The sequence below is a fragment of the Daldinia loculata genome (assembly GCF_022478755.1).
Source record: "Daldinia loculata strain CBS 113971 unplaced genomic scaffold F4817scaffold_2, whole genome shotgun sequence".
Classification (NCBI taxonomy): Eukaryota; Fungi; Ascomycota; class Sordariomycetes; order Xylariales; family Hypoxylaceae; genus Daldinia; species Daldinia loculata.
In genome coordinates, this window is record NW_026054856.1 from 713,949 (window position 1) to 735,350 (window position 21,402).

General features: G+C 47.6%; 7 protein-coding genes, 2 non-coding genes and 1 pseudogene across 10 annotated transcripts; 4 read left to right on the plus strand and 6 right to left on the minus strand.

Annotated features, from left to right (window-relative positions):
- Positions 1 to 475: 475 nt before the first annotated feature.
- F4817DRAFT_323877 (sphingomyelin phosphodiesterase) lies at positions 476 to 3,388 on the plus strand. Its single transcript, XM_049301559.1, has 5 exons — positions 476 to 1,110; positions 1,182 to 1,268; positions 1,352 to 1,656; positions 1,738 to 2,474; positions 2,534 to 3,388. Exons 1-5 carry the CDS (start codon positions 910 to 912, stop codon positions 3,190 to 3,192), a joined length of 1,989 nt encoding a protein of 662 aa, XP_049163585.1. The 5' UTR covers positions 476 to 909; the 3' UTR covers positions 3,193 to 3,388.
- Positions 3,389 to 4,111: 723 nt separating this feature from the next.
- On the minus strand, positions 4,112 to 5,784 carry F4817DRAFT_83620 (NAD(P)-binding protein). Its single transcript, XM_049307939.1, has 6 exons — positions 5,528 to 5,784; positions 5,406 to 5,476; positions 5,128 to 5,342; positions 4,981 to 5,062; positions 4,631 to 4,919; positions 4,112 to 4,567 (listed from the first exon to the last, which is right to left on the minus strand). The coding sequence occupies exons 1-6, from the start codon at positions 5,559 to 5,561 to the stop codon at positions 4,305 to 4,307; spliced, it is 954 nt and encodes a 317-aa protein (XP_049163586.1). The 5' UTR covers positions 5,562 to 5,784; the 3' UTR covers positions 4,112 to 4,304.
- On the minus strand, positions 5,785 to 7,392 carry F4817DRAFT_83619 (uncharacterized protein). Its single transcript, XM_049307938.1, has one exon. The coding sequence runs from the start codon at positions 7,181 to 7,183 to the stop codon at positions 6,008 to 6,010; it is 1,176 nt and encodes a 391-aa protein (XP_049163587.1). The 5' UTR covers positions 7,184 to 7,392; the 3' UTR covers positions 5,785 to 6,007.
- A 468-nt stretch (positions 7,393 to 7,860) lies between these two features.
- Positions 7,861 to 7,950, minus strand: F4817DRAFT_t9. Its single transcript has one exon. It is a non-coding gene; the product is annotated as a tRNA-Val (tRNA).
- A 289-nt stretch (positions 7,951 to 8,239) lies between these two features.
- Positions 8,240 to 8,339, minus strand: F4817DRAFT_t8. Its single transcript has one exon. It is a non-coding gene; the product is annotated as a tRNA-Arg (tRNA).
- An 814-nt stretch (positions 8,340 to 9,153) lies between these two features.
- On the plus strand, positions 9,154 to 9,283 carry F4817DRAFT_t6 (annotated as a pseudogene). The gene has a single exon. The product of its transcript is annotated as a tRNA-OTHER (tRNA).
- Positions 9,284 to 9,782: 499 nt separating this feature from the next.
- Positions 9,783 to 11,841, minus strand: F4817DRAFT_83643 (asparaginase-domain-containing protein). Its single transcript, XM_049307940.1, has 3 exons — positions 11,524 to 11,841; positions 11,129 to 11,385; positions 9,783 to 11,007 (listed from the first exon to the last, which is right to left on the minus strand). The coding sequence occupies exons 1-3, from the start codon at positions 11,711 to 11,713 to the stop codon at positions 9,880 to 9,882; spliced, it is 1,575 nt and encodes a 524-aa protein (XP_049163588.1). The 5' UTR covers positions 11,714 to 11,841; the 3' UTR covers positions 9,783 to 9,879.
- A 620-nt stretch (positions 11,842 to 12,461) lies between these two features.
- F4817DRAFT_323883 (DNase I-like protein) lies at positions 12,462 to 17,162 on the minus strand. Its single transcript, XM_049301560.1, has 3 exons — positions 16,511 to 17,162; positions 13,058 to 16,446; positions 12,462 to 12,997 (listed from the first exon to the last, which is right to left on the minus strand). The coding sequence occupies exons 1-3, from the start codon at positions 16,550 to 16,552 to the stop codon at positions 12,919 to 12,921; spliced, it is 3,510 nt and encodes a 1,169-aa protein (XP_049163589.1). The 5' UTR covers positions 16,553 to 17,162; the 3' UTR covers positions 12,462 to 12,918.
- Positions 17,163 to 17,712: 550 nt separating this feature from the next.
- F4817DRAFT_323888 (uncharacterized protein) lies at positions 17,713 to 19,124 on the plus strand. The gene is made up of 4 exons (XM_049301561.1): positions 17,713 to 17,976; positions 18,046 to 18,059; positions 18,126 to 18,151; positions 18,211 to 19,124. Exons 1-4 carry the CDS (start codon positions 17,968 to 17,970, stop codon positions 18,546 to 18,548), a joined length of 387 nt encoding a protein of 128 aa, XP_049163590.1. The 5' UTR covers positions 17,713 to 17,967; the 3' UTR covers positions 18,549 to 19,124.
- A 48-nt stretch (positions 19,125 to 19,172) lies between these two features.
- On the plus strand, positions 19,173 to 21,256 carry F4817DRAFT_323890 (uncharacterized protein). The gene is made up of 2 exons (XM_049301562.1): positions 19,173 to 19,454; positions 19,519 to 21,256. The coding sequence occupies exons 1-2, from the start codon at positions 19,305 to 19,307 to the stop codon at positions 21,064 to 21,066; spliced, it is 1,698 nt and encodes a 565-aa protein (XP_049163591.1). The 5' UTR covers positions 19,173 to 19,304; the 3' UTR covers positions 21,067 to 21,256.
- The last annotated feature ends 146 nt before the right edge of the window (positions 21,257 to 21,402 follow it).

Here is a 21,402-nt window from a genome sequence, read left to right on the forward strand (position 1 = left end):
GAGCAAAAAGGGAAGTGTATGTATCTGTTGTGGTTGGGAATATTGAGACATTCTCCTGATGCTAGTGTTACATAGTACCGAGATGTCTTTGATAGTTTAGATCAACCAAAAGTTGCCCGTCTGAAATTAACAGACTGGCTTACACAAGTGGCTGGTAAATGTGGGATGCGATACATATTCTCCTTTTTGTGGATGAGCAGTTGACACAAAGCTGCAGCAATAATAGTTAGCTCTTGCATTAGGTTATCCCAAAAAAAACTTAACCTTAGTTACCTTTATCATGTTAGAAGGTGTCACAGCCAAACTTTCTAAAGGTAGGTATGTACCTTCTAGTGAGAGACCCTGCATACCAAGGTACATACACTACATAATGGTTAGGTACAATGTATGCAGGACTTGTCAATTATGTCATAGGTGCATGTATGCAATCTGACCCAGCCTTAACCTTTTTGTTTTTGTTCGGCACGTTATTCGCTGCAGCACTAACTAATACATACCTACATAACAGAGATCTGGTGACCGTCCAGCGGGGATCCCTTCAGATCCGCTACCCGTGCCAGCATGCCCGCTAAGCTTCGTTCCGATTGGACCACCACGGGGCCAAGTACGCAATCGACTTTCTAAGGGGTGGCTGCTGGCTGCTGGCTACCTAAACAATGCAAGCTCGGCGTGCGTTTGACAAGGCGAGGCGAGTCAGGACTCGGTTTACACGAGTGCTTGTCACCGGGACATAGGATTGCATGACTACCTAGGTACTAAAGTGCTTTGGAGGGCTTTATTGTCCTGGCAAGGCCATGTTTATATTTATAAGGGTTTTCGGATACGAAATCGAGAGGTTTATATTGCAATATTGGTAACTACCTAGGTAGATACTAGATATCCGCGCAGGAATAAGATCGGGGCGTTACGATGCGGGTTCTATCCTTTGTCGCCGTAGTATTCGCGGTCGTCGGCCGGGGTGGTACGGCATATCTCGATTCTGGCGATGGGTCTCAGAAAGTACTTACGCCTGGTACGGCGGGAGGACTTCAAGATGGCTTCGATCCTAGTAGTATAGTCGCCAGCACTAGAGAAGATGCGCAGAGTCCTGCGTCGTGTGCGGCTTGCGAGGTAGGACTTTGCTCTTCTAGACCGTACCTAATATAACCATATCTACCTAGATATACTAACACGGCAGACAGGCAGTCCTCTTACAACTTAAGCTTATAGCTGCAGCAGGCGATAACTTCTTCATCCACTCCATGACAGAGCTCTGCCAGCGATCCGGCGTACAGTCCCCTTCTCTCTCCCCATTCTTTATTTCTTTCTTCATAGCTACTCTCAGCTCGCTCACTAACTCCCTCGTCCTTAGGTCCAAGACGCAGACGTCTGCGCAGGCTCCATAGCTCTCGAGGGCCCCATCGTCGCGCACAGCTTGCGCGGCCTCGCCATCGGCTCCCGGACGGCGCGGCTGGTGTGCGTGGCGCTCATGGGACTATGCCAGCACCCCGAGGTCTTGCCGCATAACGTCTCGTTCCCGTCGCCGAAAAGGTTGACGGGTAGACCGTCGCCTAGTGGCTTGGAGCCGGTGCAGGTGGTGCATTTCTCAGATATACATATTGATCCGCTGTATGTCGAGGGCGCGAATGCGAATTGCACGAAGCCGATTTGCTGCAGGTAAGGTTGTCCCTAATCTTGGTTTATATCTACTGTCGCCATAATATCCCTTTCTAAGTTCACTCACTTACACTTCTATAGGGAGTACACCGACGCTGACAAACCCGGCTTCAACGACTTCCCAGCCAGACGACACGGTGAACACACATGCGACTCACCCCCGAGCCTAGAAGATAGCATGTACACAGCGATCCAAGCCGTCGCACCCAACGCTGCCTTTGCCATCTTCACGGGCGACATCGTCGATCACGCGGTATGGGATTCGTCTGAGTCGCAGAACGCGTTCAGCATCGAGGATGCTTACGGGCGCATGGCACTCGCTGGACTGCGCGTCTACGGCACGGCGGGAAATCACGAGGCTTCGCCTGCGAACTCGTTCCCGCCTACTCCGATAAACGATGACGACGATGATACCGACAATAACAGCAATGCCGCGCAATGGTTATACGACCTGCTCTCCACGACTTGGTCCCGGTGGATCGGCCCACGGGCTGCGGCTACGACGAGGGAGTTTGGCGCGTACTCAGTGCAGCACATTTCTAGTAGAGACGGTGTAGGGAAACTACGCGTCATCTCGCTCAGCACGAACATGTACTACGGGCACAACTACTGGCTGTACGAGGAGCCTATGCAGAGAGACCCGAATGGACAGCTGGCATGGTTGGTAGGGGAACTAGATGCCGCGGAGAGGGCGGGCGAGCGCGTGTATATCATAGGACATATGCCTATGGGGAGTCGGGATGCATTCCACGATGGGTCGAATTATTTTGATCAGATTGTGCGGCGGTATGAAGGGACTATCGCTGCTATGTTCTTTGGTATGATATTTGCCCCCTTTTTTCTTACCTTATCAAGATATATGCTAACCCAAGACCAGGCCACACTCATTTCGACGAGTTCGAGCTCTCATACGCAGACAATTCGAACAAGTCTCACTCTAACGCACTAGTAACCTCCTATATCGCACCCTCTATGACTCCCACATCAGGACATCCCGCCTTCCGCGTCTACACCGTCGACCCCATCACCTTCGGCGTACTAGACGCTACCACCTACATCGCCAACGTGAGCGACCCATCTTTCTCATCCCCCGCAAGGCCAAAATGGACAAAATACTATTCGGCACGGGAGGCGTACGGGCCACTAGTCGGGGCAACTGAAAAGTCGGAGTCGAACGCAGGACAGAAGCTGGAAGAGCTAACTCCCGCGTTCTGGCACAACGTGACCTCGGCCTTCGAGCGCAACGAAACGGCGTTCGCGGAGTACTTCGCGCGGAGGCGTCGAGGGTGGGCGGTAGGGAGCTGTGATGAAAAGTGTAGACGCGCCGAGATATGCAAGATGCGGGCTGCGAGAGCCGAGGATAATTGTGTACCACCTGGCCTGCGGTTGAATGATAACAAAGAGGTGGATAATGGCCAGGGAGAGGAAGATGAGTGTGGAGGCTCGATTGTACGTGACACATTGGGGAGTTTGGTTGGGAATGTAGATATGCTGAAGCTGCTTGGAGAGTTGGTGGTTGCGAGGGAGTTATTATAAATGTACACATTTGGAATAACTACCTAGATTAATACTTCTTTTTCGTATAGTTTGGGTACTTAATAAGGATAACTAGGAACTTTCCGTCTACCTAATTCTCATGATTCATTTATTTAGTTTGGGAGGAATATCTAGGCTTCACTATCACTACCTAGTCCCCCAGTTCAAGTGTCTTCTAATCAAAGAGAATTCCCACTCGAAACTTGGTAGACTATAGTTTATGATACTTGCAACTAGTTGAACAATAGAATGCTATCTGTACTCTGGAAATCTCCGTGGTTATAGAATTTAGAGAGTGTTGGTGCTACCAATGCTACGTACTTACCCAGAGGTACCACACGAAGAAAGGGGGCGGCGATGAACGTAGTTGCTCTATGTCCCGGGGAAGGATTCGCGTTGAACACATTACTCCGGGCTTCACGCAAGGACCGGCCTTAGTTCCTAAACCGATACCGTTTCCACTTTGTTGGTCTTCTTAGAAATATTGAGTTCTTTATGATAGGATTCTAGTATGTCACAAGGCATGGCTGGAGATTGTGCCGGCAAGGTGGCTGTTGTGTAAATGGAAGGTCACCCTGACGATGTGATTTCATAAAACCGTTAGTAGGGTCTAGCAGAAAGAGGACTTTCTGTAGTCTAGAAAGAACGGTTAGCGTTATAACATGAACCATTCGAAGATGATAAGGACTTTGCGAATATGGAGGCTAATTCTGTCAGGCACAAGGCGTGGTGGCTAGGATGGTACATTGGCAGGACCACTGACATTTACTCCCCCTGAACTAAGGGGCTAAGGAGTTAAGGGCTCTTTTAATATAAACAGGAGCTTTTGTATATATTATCCTTATTCATCCAGCAGTACATATGAATCCTCTAAAGATCCATAAAGATTTATCTTGTAAAAACGTATAGGTTAGAATTGGGGTTGGTGAAAAGTGTAGGATAAGCTAAACTATCACTATCCTTAATAACTACGACTATTAGTCGATATAACTATCTCTAAAAATAACCTCCCTCCTATTCCAAGTCTAGAAGATTAAATCCTTCATCTCTTGTACATACATGGACTCAATCTAGAAATCCATAGATAGGTAATTTATGCAGTCGCTAATCCACTACGGCTTTCCCTTCCACACCTCACCCAAGAACTGTTCAATCTCGGTGAACTTGTAGTCCGGTAGTCGCTGATTCCACTCGTCTGATATGTCCCAAGCACCCTTAGCACTACTCAAGAGCATACCTACGAGCACGCCTTTCAGCATATTTGCTGCTTCCTCGTATGCAATGCTAGGATGGCGCGCCTCCAACTTCCACGACGCTGTTAGATTTCCGGCTTCGAGGTCTTCTAATTCAACTGTATCAACCGTAAAAGGGCCCCCTATGATGTTTAGTTAGCAACCCTAGACTTGTAAATGTCAGTAATCAGTAAAGACCACCCTACCTCGGACTTGCTCGCTAATCTCGATAATTTTCGAGACGGGAAGGCTATTACCCCTGATACCACCAATTAGCGGCCATTCGCCTTCGAAGTCGACTGCTTGAGCTACGACTGCTGCCAAGTCTTGGACAGTGGTATAAGTCATGATAGAATCGTGCCCCTTAACGACAATAGCGCGTCGGTTCTGAAGATCGATAAAGGCATTAAGTGGTGTCAAATGCTTAGAGGTCTTATGCGGGGTAGCAAGATAGTTCAAGAACAAGCCAGGCTGGAAGAGACAGTATTCTAGGACCTGTGTCGTGAAGGGTTAGAGTTGACCTACGGTGAATTAGGGAAATTAGTTATCGACTTACTTTTCCATTCTCGTTTACCCTTCTCAAATACTCCTTAATCTCGTCTTTGCCCGTCCACCAAGGCATCCCTACACCGCTACGACTGGCTATCTGTCAACCGATTTTCACATACTCTTGACAATTCTGCAAATAGGATCAATTTCTTACCTTCCCCACTCGCTCGGCGCAAAGCGCTTCACGCCAGATATGATCGCGGCATCGATCAGATTCTTCTGCGCCTTATTCCCTGGGTCCTGAAGGAGCTGAATGAAGGACAGCACGGTGTCAATGCCACGCAAGACTGCAACCAGTTCGTCTCTGTTTTCGTAATCGACCCGACGCCATGTAATACCATGCCTATTGCTGCCTTGAACTCCCACCTCCTATACTTTGGCTTAGAATGAAACTCCACGACTTGATCCGAGTAGTCTGGCTATGGTACTAACCTTCCTGCTCAAGATAGTAATGTCGTGTTTCTTAGGAGCCGCTAGTGCATCAACGACCTCCCGAGCGACTTCTATAGACAGATTAATATATCATAACCATTTCTCATATCGGGTTATCTTACCTCCTGAGCCTCCAGCAATGACAATTTTAACCATTGTAGCTATAATACTGATATGAATGAAAATACATCAGAACTGATGTTAGAATTCCGGCCTAGATGTTGGAATGAGCCCATTGTTATATATATACTGGATAGTAGTGCCTTGAAGGGATTCGCGGGGAGATTTACGGCGCTTTCGAGTACCTATCCCGTAGCGTTTTCGGGCATTTCCTTAACGGGCTTGAATTGACCAATAGGGTTCAACCTTTGGAACCCGACGTTCTAGAGGGACCAGTACCTTACATCACTCTTTAGGGCGACGATTCAGTTTGAATAAGATAAAATAAGTGTTCGTGTAAGGCCAATTATACATGAACCCAGAGGATAAGTCGTTGTAAAAAGCAAGTGGTAAAAATGAATAGTCTTGGAAGGACGAAGGTACACTTTGAAGGCGAATAAAATTTTAATAAATATACCTTAGGTACGTATCATTTCGTTAAATCAGGTATCTGAAATATCATTTAGAGCTATACGTTCAGCTCTCAGATCTCTAATAGTCTTATCGTATTCGTTACGAAGCCACGCTGCGATATACGTATAGAGGCTACCGGCGCCAGCAACTGACGACTCGTCCGAAAAATGTGAACTAAAAAGATCGATGAGGGTTGACATGTTGCTTAGCTCGCTCAGAACTAAGTGGTTTCTTATTGAAGCTTGCATTTTCTGGTCCTCAATGCTAAATGTTCCTAACGTAGCCGGTACGTCAGTAACGACGAAGCCTGTGGTTCGGGGCAATATTCGCAAGTTAGGGGAACGAGCGCCTGCCGCTTCGTCGGGTCCCGAGGATGAAGAAGTCGAAGAGGATATAGCATCGGTAGTATGCAACATGTCGGCTGACGAAGGTTCCGAGGAGATACTACAAGGCCATCCAGCGGCCTGCTGATACCATATTAAGATCCGAGAGATGATTGATGCATGAACCATAACTCTATGGCCAGACTTAGCGCAAGAGCACTCTAAAAGACCACTTAGTCGGTCTATCGCCTTCCTATTGAAGTGTAGGACCTGATCCAGCCGGGCCGTCACAGTATCCGAGTTAGTATTAGGAGCGTGAAGATCCGGAGCAGGGCAGATCAGATCTGCAAAAATCTCATATGACTCCCGGGCGCAGCTATGAGACCCACGGGTATTTTGGTCCCCGTGAATTCGAGTACCAACATCTGAGAAGTCGAACTGAGGCCACTGCTCAATATCTAGAGGGTTGAATAGATGCAATCCCACCAGCTGGTCGTGGTTATAAGTGCTTGATACTGGAACGTCAGTGTTGCTTCCGGATGGCAATGTCTCATGTACTTGTCTTGGTTCCTCGAAAGCTATATTTATAGAACTCTCTGGATTAGTGTCGGGCCATAATCTCTGCGCTTGTGTGGATGTTCTAATTGTAGTTCCGGAATTGGCTCTTGCAGATAACCCCCTTCTCGGTACTCTGCCGAGTTTGCGTGAGATGCCGTATATACAATCGATACCGAGGGTAACGCAACGGCGGCATCTAGGCCGACTGCGATCGCATTTGATCTTAGCTGATCCACACGAGTCGCATGAGGATCGTACTTTTGGGCTTGTCATTTTCGGAAGTTGTGACGCGTCTGATAGTCCGTCTGATAGTCCAGCCATCATTTTATGGGTGGTGCTATAGGCAGTATCGCGAGATTGGTGGCATAGGTAATAGCCCGGAGTTTACAAGGTCCCTCGGGCAAAGTGGAATATGTAATATGGAATATAACTTTATTACTTGCTTGGTATCTATATGGGTTCTCGTTACTCTCCCGTCGTCTGCTTTGTCTCTTACCACGGAAAGATACGTATTGCCCGACTTTTAGGAAGACTTTGATTGGAGTTAATAAAACCGCCTGAGGATTGCGCACTCGGGCATTCGGGTGCCTTTAACAAGCGGATATTTTGCATTATACCGAGATTCACCCGAAGTGGATGTGGATGACCTAAGCTATGGTTCAATCTGGGGGTTTCCAACCTTTTTTTTCTTCTCGAAATCATCAAACATCCCATGCTTCTATCTACTGTTAAAACAGTGAAAATATTATTAATCTTAATAATATTATATGCCTTGAAAAAGAGCTTTCCCTGTCGCATTATTGTTATTAATGCGCTATAAGCTACATGTAGCCAGGGAAATCCAAGGTAAAACGGTACTTTCTTTCGCGTACAAATCGCAGTACAATCGCATGTACCAAAGTCTCAATCTAATTGAACTTATAGAAATCCGTACACCTTAATAAAACTTCCAGTCCTAAAGGCTTCTATACCGTATAGGCATCATCTATATGCAAAAATATTAGTCACGCCGTGGATCGAACACGGAACCTTCTCGGAGCTTTGAACACATCAATGTGAACGAGAAATCATAACCATTAGACCACGCGACTTTACTTGGAAGCTTCATTATCAGACGCTTCAACATGATTGGTCGAGATTCAATTATTTTAGTATATATACTATGCAACCATACAGCTCTTTCTAGGAAATTACTCAAGTAACTTGAGTCAAGTTACCATCATATGAACGAGTTCTAGGCCTCGCTAAGTGGGCCTCCAAAAAAAAAAGTCAGACTTCCATAGCATAAGAACAACCCTAGAGGCTCCATAACGATAGACCCTAAGCAAACCCTACCTCCACACAGTTTCTCTATAGTGTAGAGAGGGAACAAAAAGGAATTGACCACCCTGGGGCTCGAACCCAGAATCTCCTGATTGCTTTCGATCATGTTTTATATGCTCGATCGTAGTCAGACGCCTTACCATTGGGCCAAGCGGCCTATGGGGTTCTTCACGAGGATGAAGACCCATTGCTTGATGGAGCAACTAACTGTACAACAGTATTATATACCTGTTAGCCTCTTACAGTTTATACAATATTACAAGTTCAAGCAGTGATCATCTACCATTGCAAGATTGAACTATTCAACAGCTTTGATTTTATCAGCAGGTTGGTCTGGAGCAGACCAATGTAAACCTGGTCCTTACTTACATTGGGGATGGGCTTCGTTCAGAGTTTCAGCAGGTCTAACTTAGGATGTGATATAACCAACAGGAGGAAACGGTCAAGACCGTAGCAACTCCTCAATCATAAAGTCGTCTGAATAGGTAAAGTCTTTATGTTTAATTATTATCCTACATACCTTCTTCTTATACGAAATGCCTCTTCCTTCGTAGTTATTGTCTCTTATATCAAGTCAAGATCACGATAGACGTGAGTGACCTAGTATGCTATCCGAGTCAATAATAAAAGAAAATAGTTTATCTACAGTCTTTCACGAATAATCAGCTATACATCCCTATGACGATGGCATGTTGTATGTAATTCGTAATTTTGCCTTTCAACTACTACCAGACAAGATAGGTATACCTACGTGAAAACGATGTGTATATAGGCGTGTCTTGTTAGAAAAGCACTATTCCATCCCCACTCTAACAAATGGTCCCACTAGAATTATTCTAGGATTAGGGATTACATGGTCTGGCTAGCTCAATATTGAACCCTCTTCCTTTACACAATTTTATAATATCAAAATCCAGGCCCGTCGTCACCCAACCGTGGCCCGGTCACCACCGGCCTGGTTTAGCTCAGTAGCCCGGTTAGCTCAATCGGTAGAGCGTGAGACTCTTAATCTCAAGGTTGCGGGTAAGTTGATCGTGAGATCTACTACATCTGCTACATCTAGCTAACATATTCTGATAGGTTCGACCCCCGCATCGGGCTCAATTCCTGATGCTTCCCAGTTACCTGGGATAAGCAACCCCTTAATTTTTATTTTTTTATTTTTTTCGCCCTTATGGCTCGGTGATATTGAACCATACTGTACTTATGGCAATATTGAAAGTTTTTTTTTCTTGCTTGTTTGTCAAAATATCTCTTCATCCAAGGCCGGCTGATTAGTATCGATGTCAACAATAGTAACACTGTGGGACAGAAACGTATAAATATCTCCTTACTCTAATCATACATAGAACAGCTTATATACCTGCCTACGTATGGGCATGAGATACTATTTTCAAGTCGATAACTTTTATAAATAATCTCATCGCCGCACATAAGGTGCTAACCCCCTGGGTGCTAAATGAACACTGTCAACATCAAGCGCCTAGTTTGTATATGAGGTAGTAAACCGACCCAATCTATCCCTTCTATCACACGTAAGCAATATACCATATACCATATCCCCCTTACTATACTCCCAAGTCTCTATGTAACACGCATCGTCTTACTCAACCTAGTAGTACGATGAAACCACTGTGACCGAAGCCATGCTAAGATCAAGCCGTCACGCCCCCTTTCTCAACCCCGTCTACCCCCTTTTACTCTTCCCATAACATCCCTCCTGCCTCCCTCAATAACCTTATACACTCGTCATTCTTAGCCCTCTGCGCCAGGAACATCGGCGTATTATTCGCGCGGTTACGCGCGTGCACGCTCGCCCCCCTGACCAGTAATTCCTCTAGTATCGCCGGTTCCGGTCCCAGTGCTGCGAGATGCACGGCGGTGTTACCCATATAATCTGCATGCCGCAGTAGCACCATCGGGCCCTCGCCCTCGTCGCGGTCTGCGGCTTCTAGGATCTCGATAGTAGCCTGTAGATTTCCTGTCGCGATTGTATATCCCAATGCCGTGAACGCTACTTCTGGCCCGGTCAGACGCTCCGTCCACGAGGTGTCCAGGTCGGCTGATGGGTGTGCGAAGGATGTTATTGCGGCGAGTTCGGTTAGTTCGCCGCGGATCGACCGGCTCATGCGCGCTGTGATCTCCGCTGCGTTACCTCCCTCACCGCTGGGTCCGGGGAGTAGCGCGAGGAGGTACGAGAGCTTAGTGAGTGCGGCTTCGGAAGTAAGATCGTGGCCGAAGACTACGCCGGCACGACCGAGCGCGAACCCAGGTGCGTATAGCGGCGATACGAAGCCGTTGGTGCATTGGCTGACATTGACAATGATGATACCGCGCTGGACGGCTGCGGCAATGACTTTAGTCAGGCTGCCGTCAACGCCCTCGGGTGCATTACCCATCCCGAATGTTTCGAGGATCAACCCGCGTAGGTGCGGCACACGAAGCACCGAGTCCACCATCTCAGGCTTGATACCCGGGAAGATGCGCACGCAAGCTACATGTGCAGTGTCCACGTACGACGTGACGCGGAACTGTGCGATCTTAGTCGGCCGCCGTACGAGCGACCAGTTCACGTCGACACCGAGACTGGTAACCTTGGCTAGAGGCGCGCAGTTGGGACTAGCGAAAGCATCGAACGAGGATGCGGAAACCTTGGTCGTGCGATTTCCGCGGAACAGTGTGTGGTGGAAGAATAAGCACACCTCGGGGATTGTGAAGGTGCCGGCTATGATGAGGGAGCCGAGTAAATTATCGACAGCGTCTGACTGGAGTGCAAAGATGGGGGCTTGAGAGCCGGTCAAGATTACCGGTTTACCTAGGTCTTCCTATATATAAATATAAATATTAGTGATGCCTAAAAAAATCATGACTTCACTCGAGATATTCATTCGAGCTATAGGGATAAGTTTGAAACTAGATTTCTCTACGTGTGGCATATCCACGTACCATCATAAAAGACAAAGCCGAAGCCGTATAAGACAGAGAGTCAGTTCCATGGAGTACCACAAAGCCATCGAATAGATGATAATTGGCTTTGATAGTCGTAGCGATCTGAGTCCAACCGATGCTGCTTATACTGGAAGAGTCCAGCAGCGGTGAGAATTCGAGAGCGCCATAGCGGATATGTCTCGAGTATGAACTCGGCGGTGTGCGTAAGCTATCGATGGTAACCTTAACCCCGTCCTTAACCGCGGTTAACGGGACTGCGTAAAGTTAGCTATCACCTCATAGTTTCAGCCCATCTCGTATAGAGCACCTAGTCAAAGATTTAAATCTTCCCAAGTCATAGCCTTGACTCCCGTGTCTGATACATGCTTATCCCAACTGGAAATGCAACGTACCTCTTTCTGACATATCGTTGAACGACAGACGCGGCGCCATCGCATTATCCAGAAACCCATCGACGGGTACGAGGCCGCTCGCCGATGGCTGCATGCATATCGTGCCTCCGGTGATGATGATGAGCACTCTCGACTCAGGATATGTAGTAACTTCAGCATTGCCGCTTGCGGCAGCTGTGATGCCCCCCATCGTCGCAAGTGAGCAGGTAGGAGAGGTAGGGCGAGATATCCTCTTTTTCCTTGCTCTTATAAGTTATATCTCCGCCTTCTTAGAGACGCCGTAAGACGTGTCCTCGTCGCACGTCCAAGCCGTCAATCAATCAACCAGCCAGCCAGCAACTAAGCAACGAAGTCAACAATTCTTATCGCAAAGAAAAGCCACGCCGTTCGCCGTGCAGTGGCAATACCTAATACTCAACTCGTAGTAGTTTGTTATCTCACTTAAATTAGCGATCTTCACTAAAGTTCTTCTTATAAATCGCAAGCTCGTCGGCCAAGATATAAGAAAAAACAACACCGAGAGCTATATCGGAACCCGGTCCCTGGAATTCGTAATACCCTTTTACGTCAAAGAAAGCGGGAAGAGGGAAAAATCGGTAACCCTTCAAGGTTCGCTGGAACGGACGACGACTCCACATAAGACTTGAACTAAAAGTTAAAGGGACAAATACGAGTTGTATTGATTACCTATGTAAGTGGATAGTAGGGGTAATAGATATATTTTCTTCCTAACTTATACGTAGAAGCCTGCTTGGGTTAGGTAGGCTTGTATCTACCTAGGTAAGTATCTTTACCTTTTGTTGCCTTTATGGTGTGCCGGCTTATCTATCTAGTTCCGGATCAAAAAGGAGGAAAATGAGATATATCAGATACCGGCGGATGCATATCTATTCTCAGTACCCCTGGAAAGGGATCGGGATAGACCAATCAAACGACGAGCCGATGACGGACATCCGTTACGTATTTATTCCCAGACACCACCTATAAAAATTATACATGTACTTAGTATTGACCGAGTATTGATTCGGACGATCAAGAAGCCTCGTCGTCTCCCCCTAGGATTTCTTGGATTCATTATTTATCTTGATTCTCTATTGCAGTATTTTTATCGTTGCTTCTTAAACATCGACAATATTCATCTTTCATAGGCCCAACCATCTAACCAGGCATTGAAAACAGTCCGTCTTTAGTGGCGAATTTGCCATCTTTTTGTCGTTCTATATCGTAACTAATCATTACGCGGGCTCTCTATTTTCTTGAACCTGCCTCATCTTCTCTCATGGGTGTTAGAAGAACCCTTCGCTTTCCACGTTTATTCCTCTAACTTCGCAAGCAAAGTTGGACCTGACTGCTTCTCTATCTTATTATTCCTCCATGTAGACCCGGACTGGTCTATTATCTGGTTGTCTTTTCGCGTATCAACCTCATGCTTGTATCTGAATCATACCCGATAACATTCGTAAGATAATAAAGCCTGTCTGAGGTCAGCAGCTGTATCGAACACACGGAAAGGGGAGAATGCGATTAGACTCACTTCTCCGCATTCGCCTCCTTCTCCTTGAGGTTCTCGAAGCGTTGCTGGCAGTCTGCCCAAGCCAACGTCCGCTTCTTAGGTGAGATAGATTTGACAGTAAACCTGAACTGGCCAGTCACGGGCCGGTGATCAGACACACGGACCTCGTGCCGTCTGTATTCAAGTTGTTGTATTCTACCAAAACCTCGGTGAAGGAGGCGATCGCACCATGCTGGGGAGCGCTTCTTCTCACTAGTGTCGTAATTATCAGTTCCTACGTCATATTTATACGTGGGAGGGAACTCGATGGGCATCTCGTCGAATGCCCTAAGTTTGAATGCAGGGTTCCTCCGACGGGCTACGAGGAGCTGATCACGTTCCAGAAGTTTGGCCAGGTTATTTTGTTTTACAGCGATCACGACCGTATCCCGCGACATGGTATCAATGCGGTAGTTAAGGTCACCGTTAAGTAGGCATAACTCGTGATCGAGGACCATGGTACCGTCGCCACCACCTATGTAACTGTCGATACGAACACTTGGGTCGCGCTCTATAGGAAGGAGAGCGGTTTCCATAATTGCGGCAATGTCGTTGTGTCGCTGGTTTGCTGATGACTGTCCGGCCGCAAGATGGCAATTAATGAAGCAGAGCGAAGTATCGTCCACCATAAATCGTATAATAATGGCACCTTTGTTGCCGTGTAAGCCTCCCATTCCACGTTTTATCTCGGAACCGTTGATATTGCGTATACGATCGCGGAGAGTCGATTTCACGAATATGCAAGTGAAGAGACCCACCAGAGTCGCCGTGTGGAGGAGGTGATAGAGATGTTCGGCCGGCATATAGTCGTCTAGGCATCTAACGAGAAAATCTCTCCAATCTCGATATTGATGGCTCATCCGCTCTTGGTCCGACGCATCTTTCTTCTTCGGCTTGAAAAAGCGCTTTGCCGTCGCGGTTTTATCCTCTAGATCAACCAGTTCCTGAAATCCAAAGATAAGAATATCGGGCGAATCGCTCGACTGCAGCAAATTTTGCATAAACGTGGCATCCGACTCGGAGTATCTTAGGCTGTTCGGGGTTGAAGCCCCAGCATTCCATGTCATTGCCAAAAGCCTAATGTCTTCAAATTTGCAATATTGTGCATCGAGGGACTTCATCTCGTTTTCTAAGAAGTCGTCTTGGAGTAAGCCATCCCAACACTTTATCGTATTGTCGGCTCCGAGGGTGACGGCCTGGAAGCGGTCGAGCTTATAGACGCTCGAGGGATCGGCAATGATTTTTATAACCGGGTTATCATGAGCTTGCCAGTCCTTTTTAACAACCCAAGGCGACTCTGCAACATCGTACACGCATATTCTCCCGGTATTAAAAGCTGCCCACATATAACCACCCACACCAGCTAGAGAATTGATCTTGTAAGAGCTGACGTTGAGCACGCTAAGACATGTAAAATCTTTTTGAGAATAGATGCTGACTTTGCCGTCGTTGTGACCGAGGAAAACTTTCCCAGGCTGCGATTTGAGAAGAGCCCCGGATGTTACTTCGCCTGCTCCTTCTGAGATTAAAGGTCTCATAAGGACTTGCAGTTGATTCCGACCGCCGGCAGTAGGAGTGAAGATGCGGATTTCTTTGCCCGTTGCGTGCCATAATTCTTCGCCAATTACCATCGAAAAAGTATGTCCTTTAGGTAGCCTATAAGTTTGATGGGGGTTGCCGCCAAGATTCGGGACTCCGTCGCTCTCTGGCCCCCAAACATGCAAGGTTCCTCCTTCGTCCAGAGTCCACATCTCGTTGTAGTGCCTGTAAATCTTGACTATTTCGTACCGTCCATGAGCGTTCGTCTTACTCTCGGTGATACCCTGAGACGTGACATCGGCTTCCATAATCTCGCCGACATTGTTGCCAATCCAGACTCGCGTCCCTTCATCTTGTATATCTGATGTAGGTTTAAACGCTACGGCCGTCGCTTTAATTCCCTCTCCGTGGGCGAAGCTCATGAGAAGCTCGCCATCCAGCAAGCTCCAGACTCGGGTGAGGTGACCGGTGGTACATACATACTGCCCACAAACATCGAATATCCTAGTATCGTACTTGGTAGAAATTTCATGGGTGCCTTGCTTGATGAAGGGCGGCCGCCGATTCACTCTGGTAGTGTCTGGGAATTGAGTTACAATTTCTACGTGACCCGTGGGGGTAGGGCCTGAAGATTCAGGAGAGCGGCTATCCGCATCAGTTACGCCTAGCCTTCTCGTGGAATCATAGGATTCGACAGGAGCCTTTTCTGAGTTCCTATCTACTGTTAAGGATCTTCCGTGAGTGCGTGACGGGGGAGGCACAAATTGAGTAGTTGGTGTTGAAACTACACGTTTAGGCTGGGGGGATAGGGGGTTTTCTATAGTAGCACTAGCAGTAGTCACAACAGGTCTCGGAGGTCGAGGTGGTGGCCTCACGGCTGTATTTGCTGGAATTCGGGCAGAAGCTGGATCCGGAACAGTCTGTGGTCGAGCTGGGAGAGTAGGTTGCTTGTCCGCAAGCTGAGAAGTGACAGGTGATCTGGCATTTCCGTTGACTTCGTAGTCTCGACGTATGGTTGCAATTGTATGGTGAACTGGGGGAGGATCGAAGCCTGATGGCAATGCGCTAGTCCTCGGCACGGTCGTCTGAATCGGCGGTCGTGCTGGCCGAGTCGGGAGCACTGGCGGATCTTCACGATCGGGGCTGCTGGCGCTAGAAGGAGGGCTATTGAACGGCGAACGCTTCTCTGCAATTTGAGGGGCTAATTCTAGTTTGTTTGCATTTTCCATCAGCCTTGAGAGTCTATTGGCTGGCTTTTCAGCACGATTAACAGGTGGAGGAATCGGCGGCGATGCCCTAGATTCACGTTCTCTTCTCAGCTCAGCCGATCTTCGCGGAGGAGGCGGTGATGGCGGTTGAGTAGCAGCGAGCCTAGGAGATCGGCCGGGCTCGAGTATGGGAGTATGCGGTCGGCTAGAGATCTTCAAGGGTCGAGGTGAAGAAGTAACTGGAGTATTTTGAGTCTTCGAGGGATCAGGGAAAAGGTGGGTATTCGTATCGCTTTGTAGGATAGAGAGCGGTCTTGCTTTCGGTGGTGACTGAGGTGGTTCAACCAAGACGGCAGGGGGCCTGATAGGTCTAGGGCTTAACGGCGAGGGGTTCGCGATCTGAGCAGAATGAAGACCTGTAGTATTCAGGACTTCCTTTGGCCTGGGCTTTCCATTATCCGCTGGCACATTCCCACTCCGGGTAGGTCTTGTGTCTGGAATCGGGGGAAGATTTGGGGATGGCGACTGATTTCGTGTAGGTGGGGGCTGAGATTGTGTAGCTACTGGTCCATCTTTGGGCTGGTTCATATTCTCAAAATGAGACCTCAGGGACGAGACTGGTCTCTGTAGCTTTGGTTAGTATCGTAACAGGTATATTAGATCAGGACTGGAGGGCAGGGTATCTTACCAAGGACGAGTTGTCAAGACCATCTTGACCGTTAGACTCCATGGTGATGAGGGGCAGTCTCTATAAGCCTTCAATATGCCGCCCCTTGTGCTCCCACGGCATCACTGACCGAAGAGCTAGTCTCCCGGAATCATCCAACAAGGCAATTCGGTAGCTCTTAAACCGTAAGCCTTTAGTGATAGAGGTCAAGGTCAGAAATAAGAGGTTAGAAATTAAGTGGCCGCCACTTCGTTCGTGCTCGGTGTAGATCTTCTTCCAAAGAGTGCCAACGAATGAATGAGCACGTGGTCGTGTTAAAGCCTACAATTCTGGTTGGATAAGAAAAACGATGCTGTCAGACCGAATATTATAGTATCAATGGGATATTTTGGCCGCTAATTGTAGTCATGTTTTTTTTTGGTTTTTTTTTTGGTTCTTTAGGTTCTTTATCCCGTCTATTGAATTTCAGCGTTTACTGTCGAGAGCTTCGGCAGAAAGTTGCAACGCTGTCACGTAAAGATATAACGAATGAGGCGCAGTCCCGAAGAAGTAACGTGTATGCGGTCATACAGTCATACGAAAAGAAAAATTATTATTCGAAGTTCGTCTAGGTTTAATATGTGTTACGCAGTCTTTTGGGGGTTAACGAGCGTTTTAATTTGGGTTCTCCTTTGGAGTTTGGTCCCAGACATGCGAAACCTCTAGTGAGTGGCTATGTACTTGTGCTACCGAATTGCAGATCTTTAGGCGCATTGAATATTCCCGTCTGGACTTGAACAAAATGGAGGTGTACCAGTTGTACATATAGTACAAACTTAGTACCCATAGTTACACTACGTAATATTCTCGTACGAAACATTGAACTCTCCTTAGCTCGTTTCTTTAGGTACCTCATTACCTGTATAAAGTAGTGTATATTATGATGTACCTAAGCAGCTAAGGTAGGTACATCCTAACCTTACGTATCACAAGTACGAAGTACCTGATTGTAATAACGGCATGCACATGCACTGCCCATTTACAAGGTACATAATGGTTGATTGAAGGAGAAGTTGCAGGTGCCGGCCTATTGCATGTCATAGGCCCTGTCATAAGCCCCGGTTGCCGGTACCAGGTGCCCCCAAACGCTGGAACCTCGACAGCGCCCAGCTCTTGCTACAGAAGGCGACCGCGCCTAAATCTAGACGGTGGCTAAAAAAAAGTCGACGCATCAATGGAGGTAGGTACGCTAAAACGACGGGAGTGCTTGCAGGGTTGTACTCGTCTATCCTGACCTGATAGCCGGAGATCATAAAAATAAACGTACCACTTTATGACTTTATGACTTTGACTTTATGATCTTGAATGTTTTTTAATCTTTTAACTCTTTTGAGCCTCCCACGTTAATCTACTTGCCCACCTCTATTTTTTCTTTTCCCTCAGACATCATTGAGAGAACCAATAAGCTAGGTCCAAAGCACCCATAGCTAACATTCAAAATGAATACAGTATGTACCTAATCTTATAAGAGAAGGCCAGGTACAGCCAACGCAATTATGCTAACACCCTGCCTCCAGGTCAAATCGTTCTGGTAGGTAATCGCAACGGCTGCGCTGCTTAATGAATTTTCTTACTGATCGTCTACGCTTTTACATAGGATGGGATGGGGTTCCCTCTGCCTTGGTATGTATTTATACTAAAGTTGCGCCACTGTGGGCTTCCTTCTCACCCTTGTGCTATAGCCGGCGCGGGAGCGTACTACTTTGCGAAGAAGAGCATCAATGCAGACAGGGCCGCGCGCCTCGAGGAAGCTCGCCGAAAGAAGCAGATGATCGACTCTCTTGAGTACTCGAGCAATGTCCCCAGCAAACCGCTCTCCGCATCGACAATGGGTGGTTCTACGAATGGAAGTGGCACGCCAGCCCGAACTGATGCAGCCGGGTCACCAAGCCAAGAGGCAAGCCGCGACCCAGCACCAACGCGGCATGCTCCGGCTACAGAAGGACAACGAGTAATAGAAAAGAGCAAGTACGAAAGTAGCGCACCGTTTACGAGTCCAAAAGGCGATCGGTTTTCCTAGTCGTGGTTGAAAGCCGAGCTGAGCATACCCCATAATGAGAACATTACGAAAACATGCATGTACACAATATTATTTAGAAGAGACGGATGAACACAACTCTATTCCCAAAATTTTCGTCATGACAGCGATGGTATCTTGGTGCGGACTAGTTAGTCGGCTATGTAATTCGGCGCCTTGAAATTTTGAAACTCTGGATGTTGGTAATGCGCCATGCGTATTTATTCGAATTCCCTCATATTTACCTAATCAATTTTGGGATTGTATCTGTACAAATGAGTTTGACCACGGCCAAAAAGGGCTGGAAGGGTTAGGTGAGGACGTTAAAAAGGGTCTTGTCAAAATCGCTACGTAAATTCCATGCAACAAATTGAACATTTCCTACCTTAGGTACATGTCCATATGGTAACAAACTTCGAACCGCTTAGTGGGATATCGGGAATATTTAGTTAATCCGACGCCTAGGTACCTAACCTAACATCCTGATATCTACTGGGCAGCCGGGGTGCTATGCTGCATTGCTGCACCTGCACCAAGCGTCCATAGGTACCTAAAGTAATCTAGCTTAATATAGTTAGTGCTGCAGGTCAGACTAGAAATCTACTCAAGTAACCAATCAAGTTAAGAGCCTTGCATCTACTGAGTTTCTTAGAATTCCATCATACCATCATTATTCTTTAGTTGTCCACCATTCAACCACCGTCAAAAACTCGAGAGTATGTGCTCTACCGGCATTGTTCTCATCATCACTTTATAACCATGGCGTCGCCACAGCTAGCTATAGCTAGAGTATCCTTCTCTGCCGTACTCTTACGTCCGGATCCAACATCATGTTCGCGCGGCGAGATTGACGAGTTCCTTCAGCTGCTCGACGCGACCATCTCGCGATGCTCCCCGCCCAATGTTCAGGTTTGAGCAACACAATCTTTTGAAACTTGGTGTCTTGTGCGACAGCTAAACGGTCGCCACATAGAAAAGCAAGCATTGGATATTAAAGAACCTAGTCCAGTCTCCTGTTAGAATCGCCGCCTTGGGGAAATACTTGACGGCAGTGGCTAAGTCCTTCAACTTGGATCTTGCCGCTAGTAGGCAAGCCCGCGAGCCTTCTTCGAAACGTAAACGCCTCCATATCCTCTACGTTCTCAATGATACACTATATCATGTCCATATCCGGGACCGGAATACCAACTTCGCGCAAAAGCTAGAACCTGCTATTCCAGACATCATTCAACTCGCTGCTGCCTTTCCGAACTGCCCGAAGCATTCCAAGAAAGTATTGGATCTTATAGACCTTTGGGGCGAGAAGCAGTATTTTTCGGAAACATTTATTCAGAAACTTCGAACTACTGCCCAAGAAGCACCGCACTCGGCCACCAAGGTTGACACGACTATTGACGGCACCCAAGTCACGGGTACAAGATCTTCCAAAGATGCCCCGTTCATCATGCCAGCCATGCATGGTGATGCTACTGTGTCATGGTATGACTTACCTGCAGCGAACTGGCTACCCGCCATCGAACCTAACTCTACGAGACCAATGAACCCCGACATGATCAAACCCTTACAGTTTGTTGCCGGCCCTGCGGACGAGAAATTAGCCAAAGCCGTTCAAGACTTATTAGTTGACGTGGATCGCATTTACAGTAGAGGTCAGCGCGACGTTGACCAGCACACCGAAGACATCGATCAGCTGGGACAGCGCATTGTGCTTGATGAGACGACTGGGGACGTTATCGATGGAGATAGCTACTACGGCTGGTCTCGCGCGTTCTGTGAGAAGATGAAACAGCGCTGCAAAAAGACTAGCGTTCCTGGGAATGGCCACCGCGGACGCGGTACAGCACGTTCGCATTCACGGTCACGAAGTTCATCTCGTAGCTCATCACGGCCCGCGCACAAACGACGGCGCGTATCTAGCTCGCGAAGCTCTAGTAGAAGCCGAAGTCGAAGCCATAGACGAAGCTATAGCAGAGACCGTCATCGGCGAAGATCATACAGCAGTTCTAGATCTCGTTCTCGTTCTCGTTCTCGCTCAGGAGACCGACCATACGATCGTCCACTCTCGCAATCCCAAGGAAGGAGTCCGCCGCCTGCTCCGCGGTCATATGACCCTCCTCACTTCGCCAATCCGAACGGAAAGCCGCTACCCGGTTTTCCAAATCAGCCACCACATCCAAATTCCCAATACCAGCAGCATTCTACACCTCCGCCTCCTTTCCCATCACAACCCTTTCCCCCTTTACCCTCGGACCTCAGCCAGTTCATACCACCACCACCCCTTCCACCACAGAACTACCAGGGCCAATGGCCACCGCCGCCTCCGATCCCGCCAAACATGCCGCCGAATTGGATACCTAACATGCCGATGGGAGGATGGCCTGTACCTCCCCCACCGCCGCCTGGACAACCGCAGCAGTATCATCGTGGTGGCTTCCAGCAGTACGGAAGAGGGGGCAGAGGAGATTACCGCGGGCACGGACACCGTGGGGGCTGGGACCATCGGGGTCGAGGTGGTTGGTAATCGTACCTAGGCACGAGCATAGCCTTTGGATGCTAAAGCGATTGTATCGTATTTTGCTCGGTATCTGCACGCGAGGAAACGGTGCCCTATCGCGATATCAGAATATCAGAATATAACACAGTTTAATAAGAAGAGAATTCGATATCCCAATAACCTCATATTGTGTACCAGGTTCCGTAATATTTGTGTGCTGTAGAAACCAGAAGAGTTATTCGCGACGATATTACTTATAGCTAAAGTACCTAAATAGTTACAAATAGCTGCGGAAAATCAATATCGCTTCTAGCCTTGTGATTATCGATATTTTATACCCTGTTTACTTTAACGAATTACCAG

What these genes read in the sequence shown, in the direction of transcription:
- F4817DRAFT_323877 (XM_049301559.1), top strand. Translation starts at nt 910, where the DNA reads ATGCGGGTTCTATCCTTTGTCGCCGTAGTATTCGCGGTCGTCGGCCGG. An exon ending in AGCTCTGCCAGCGATCCGGC is followed by an intron (nt 1,269 to 1,351) that starts GTACAGTCCCCT and finishes CCTCGTCCTTAG; the next exon opens with GTCCAAGACGCAGACGTCTG. An exon ending in ACGAAGCCGATTTGCTGCAG is followed by an intron (nt 1,657 to 1,737) that starts GTAAGGTTGTCC and finishes ACACTTCTATAG; the next exon opens with GGAGTACACCGACGCTGACA.
- F4817DRAFT_83619 (XM_049307938.1), bottom strand. Translation starts at nt 7,183, where the DNA reads ATGATGGCTGGACTATCAGACGGACTATCAGACGCGTCACAACTTCCG.
- F4817DRAFT_323890 (XM_049301562.1), top strand. Translation starts at nt 19,305, where the DNA reads ATGGCGTCGCCACAGCTAGCTATAGCTAGAGTATCCTTCTCTGCCGTA. An exon ending in GCTCCCCGCCCAATGTTCAG is followed by an intron (nt 19,455 to 19,518) that starts GTTTGAGCAACA and finishes GTCGCCACATAG; the next exon opens with AAAAGCAAGCATTGGATATT.
- F4817DRAFT_83643 (XM_049307940.1), bottom strand. Translation starts at nt 11,713, where the DNA reads ATGGGGGGCATCACAGCTGCCGCAAGCGGCAATGCTGAAGTTACTACA. An exon ending in CAACGATATGTCAGAAAGAG is followed by an intron (nt 11,386 to 11,523) that starts GTACGTTGCATT and finishes AACTTTACGCAG; the next exon opens with TCCCGTTAACCGCGGTTAAG. An exon ending in CGGCTTTGTCTTTTATGATG is followed by an intron (nt 11,008 to 11,128) that starts GTACGTGGATAT and finishes ATTTATATATAG; the next exon opens with GAAGACCTAGGTAAACCGGT.
- F4817DRAFT_323888 (XM_049301561.1), top strand. An exon ending in ATGGGGTTCCCTCTGCCTTG is followed by an intron (nt 18,152 to 18,210) that starts GTATGTATTTAT and finishes CTTGTGCTATAG; the next exon opens with CCGGCGCGGGAGCGTACTAC.
- F4817DRAFT_323883 (XM_049301560.1), bottom strand. Translation starts at nt 16,552, where the DNA reads ATGGAGTCTAACGGTCAAGATGGTCTTGACAACTCGTCCTTG. An exon ending in GTCTTGACAACTCGTCCTTG is followed by an intron (nt 16,447 to 16,510) that starts GTAAGATACCCT and finishes CCAAAGCTACAG; the next exon opens with AGACCAGTCTCGTCCCTGAG. An exon ending in AAGGAGGCGAATGCGGAGAA is followed by an intron (nt 12,998 to 13,057) that starts GTGAGTCTAATC and finishes GACCTCAGACAG; the next exon opens with GCTTTATTATCTTACGAATG.
- F4817DRAFT_83620 (XM_049307939.1), bottom strand. Translation starts at nt 5,561, where the DNA reads ATGGTTAAAATTGTCATTGCTGGAGGCTCAGGAG. An exon ending in CATTGCTGGAGGCTCAGGAG is followed by an intron (nt 5,477 to 5,527) that starts GTAAGATAACCC and finishes ATCTGTCTATAG; the next exon opens with AAGTCGCTCGGGAGGTCGTT. An exon ending in GGGTAAACGAGAATGGAAAA is followed by an intron (nt 4,920 to 4,980) that starts GTAAGTCGATAA and finishes TTCACGACACAG; the next exon opens with GTCCTAGAATACTGTCTCTT.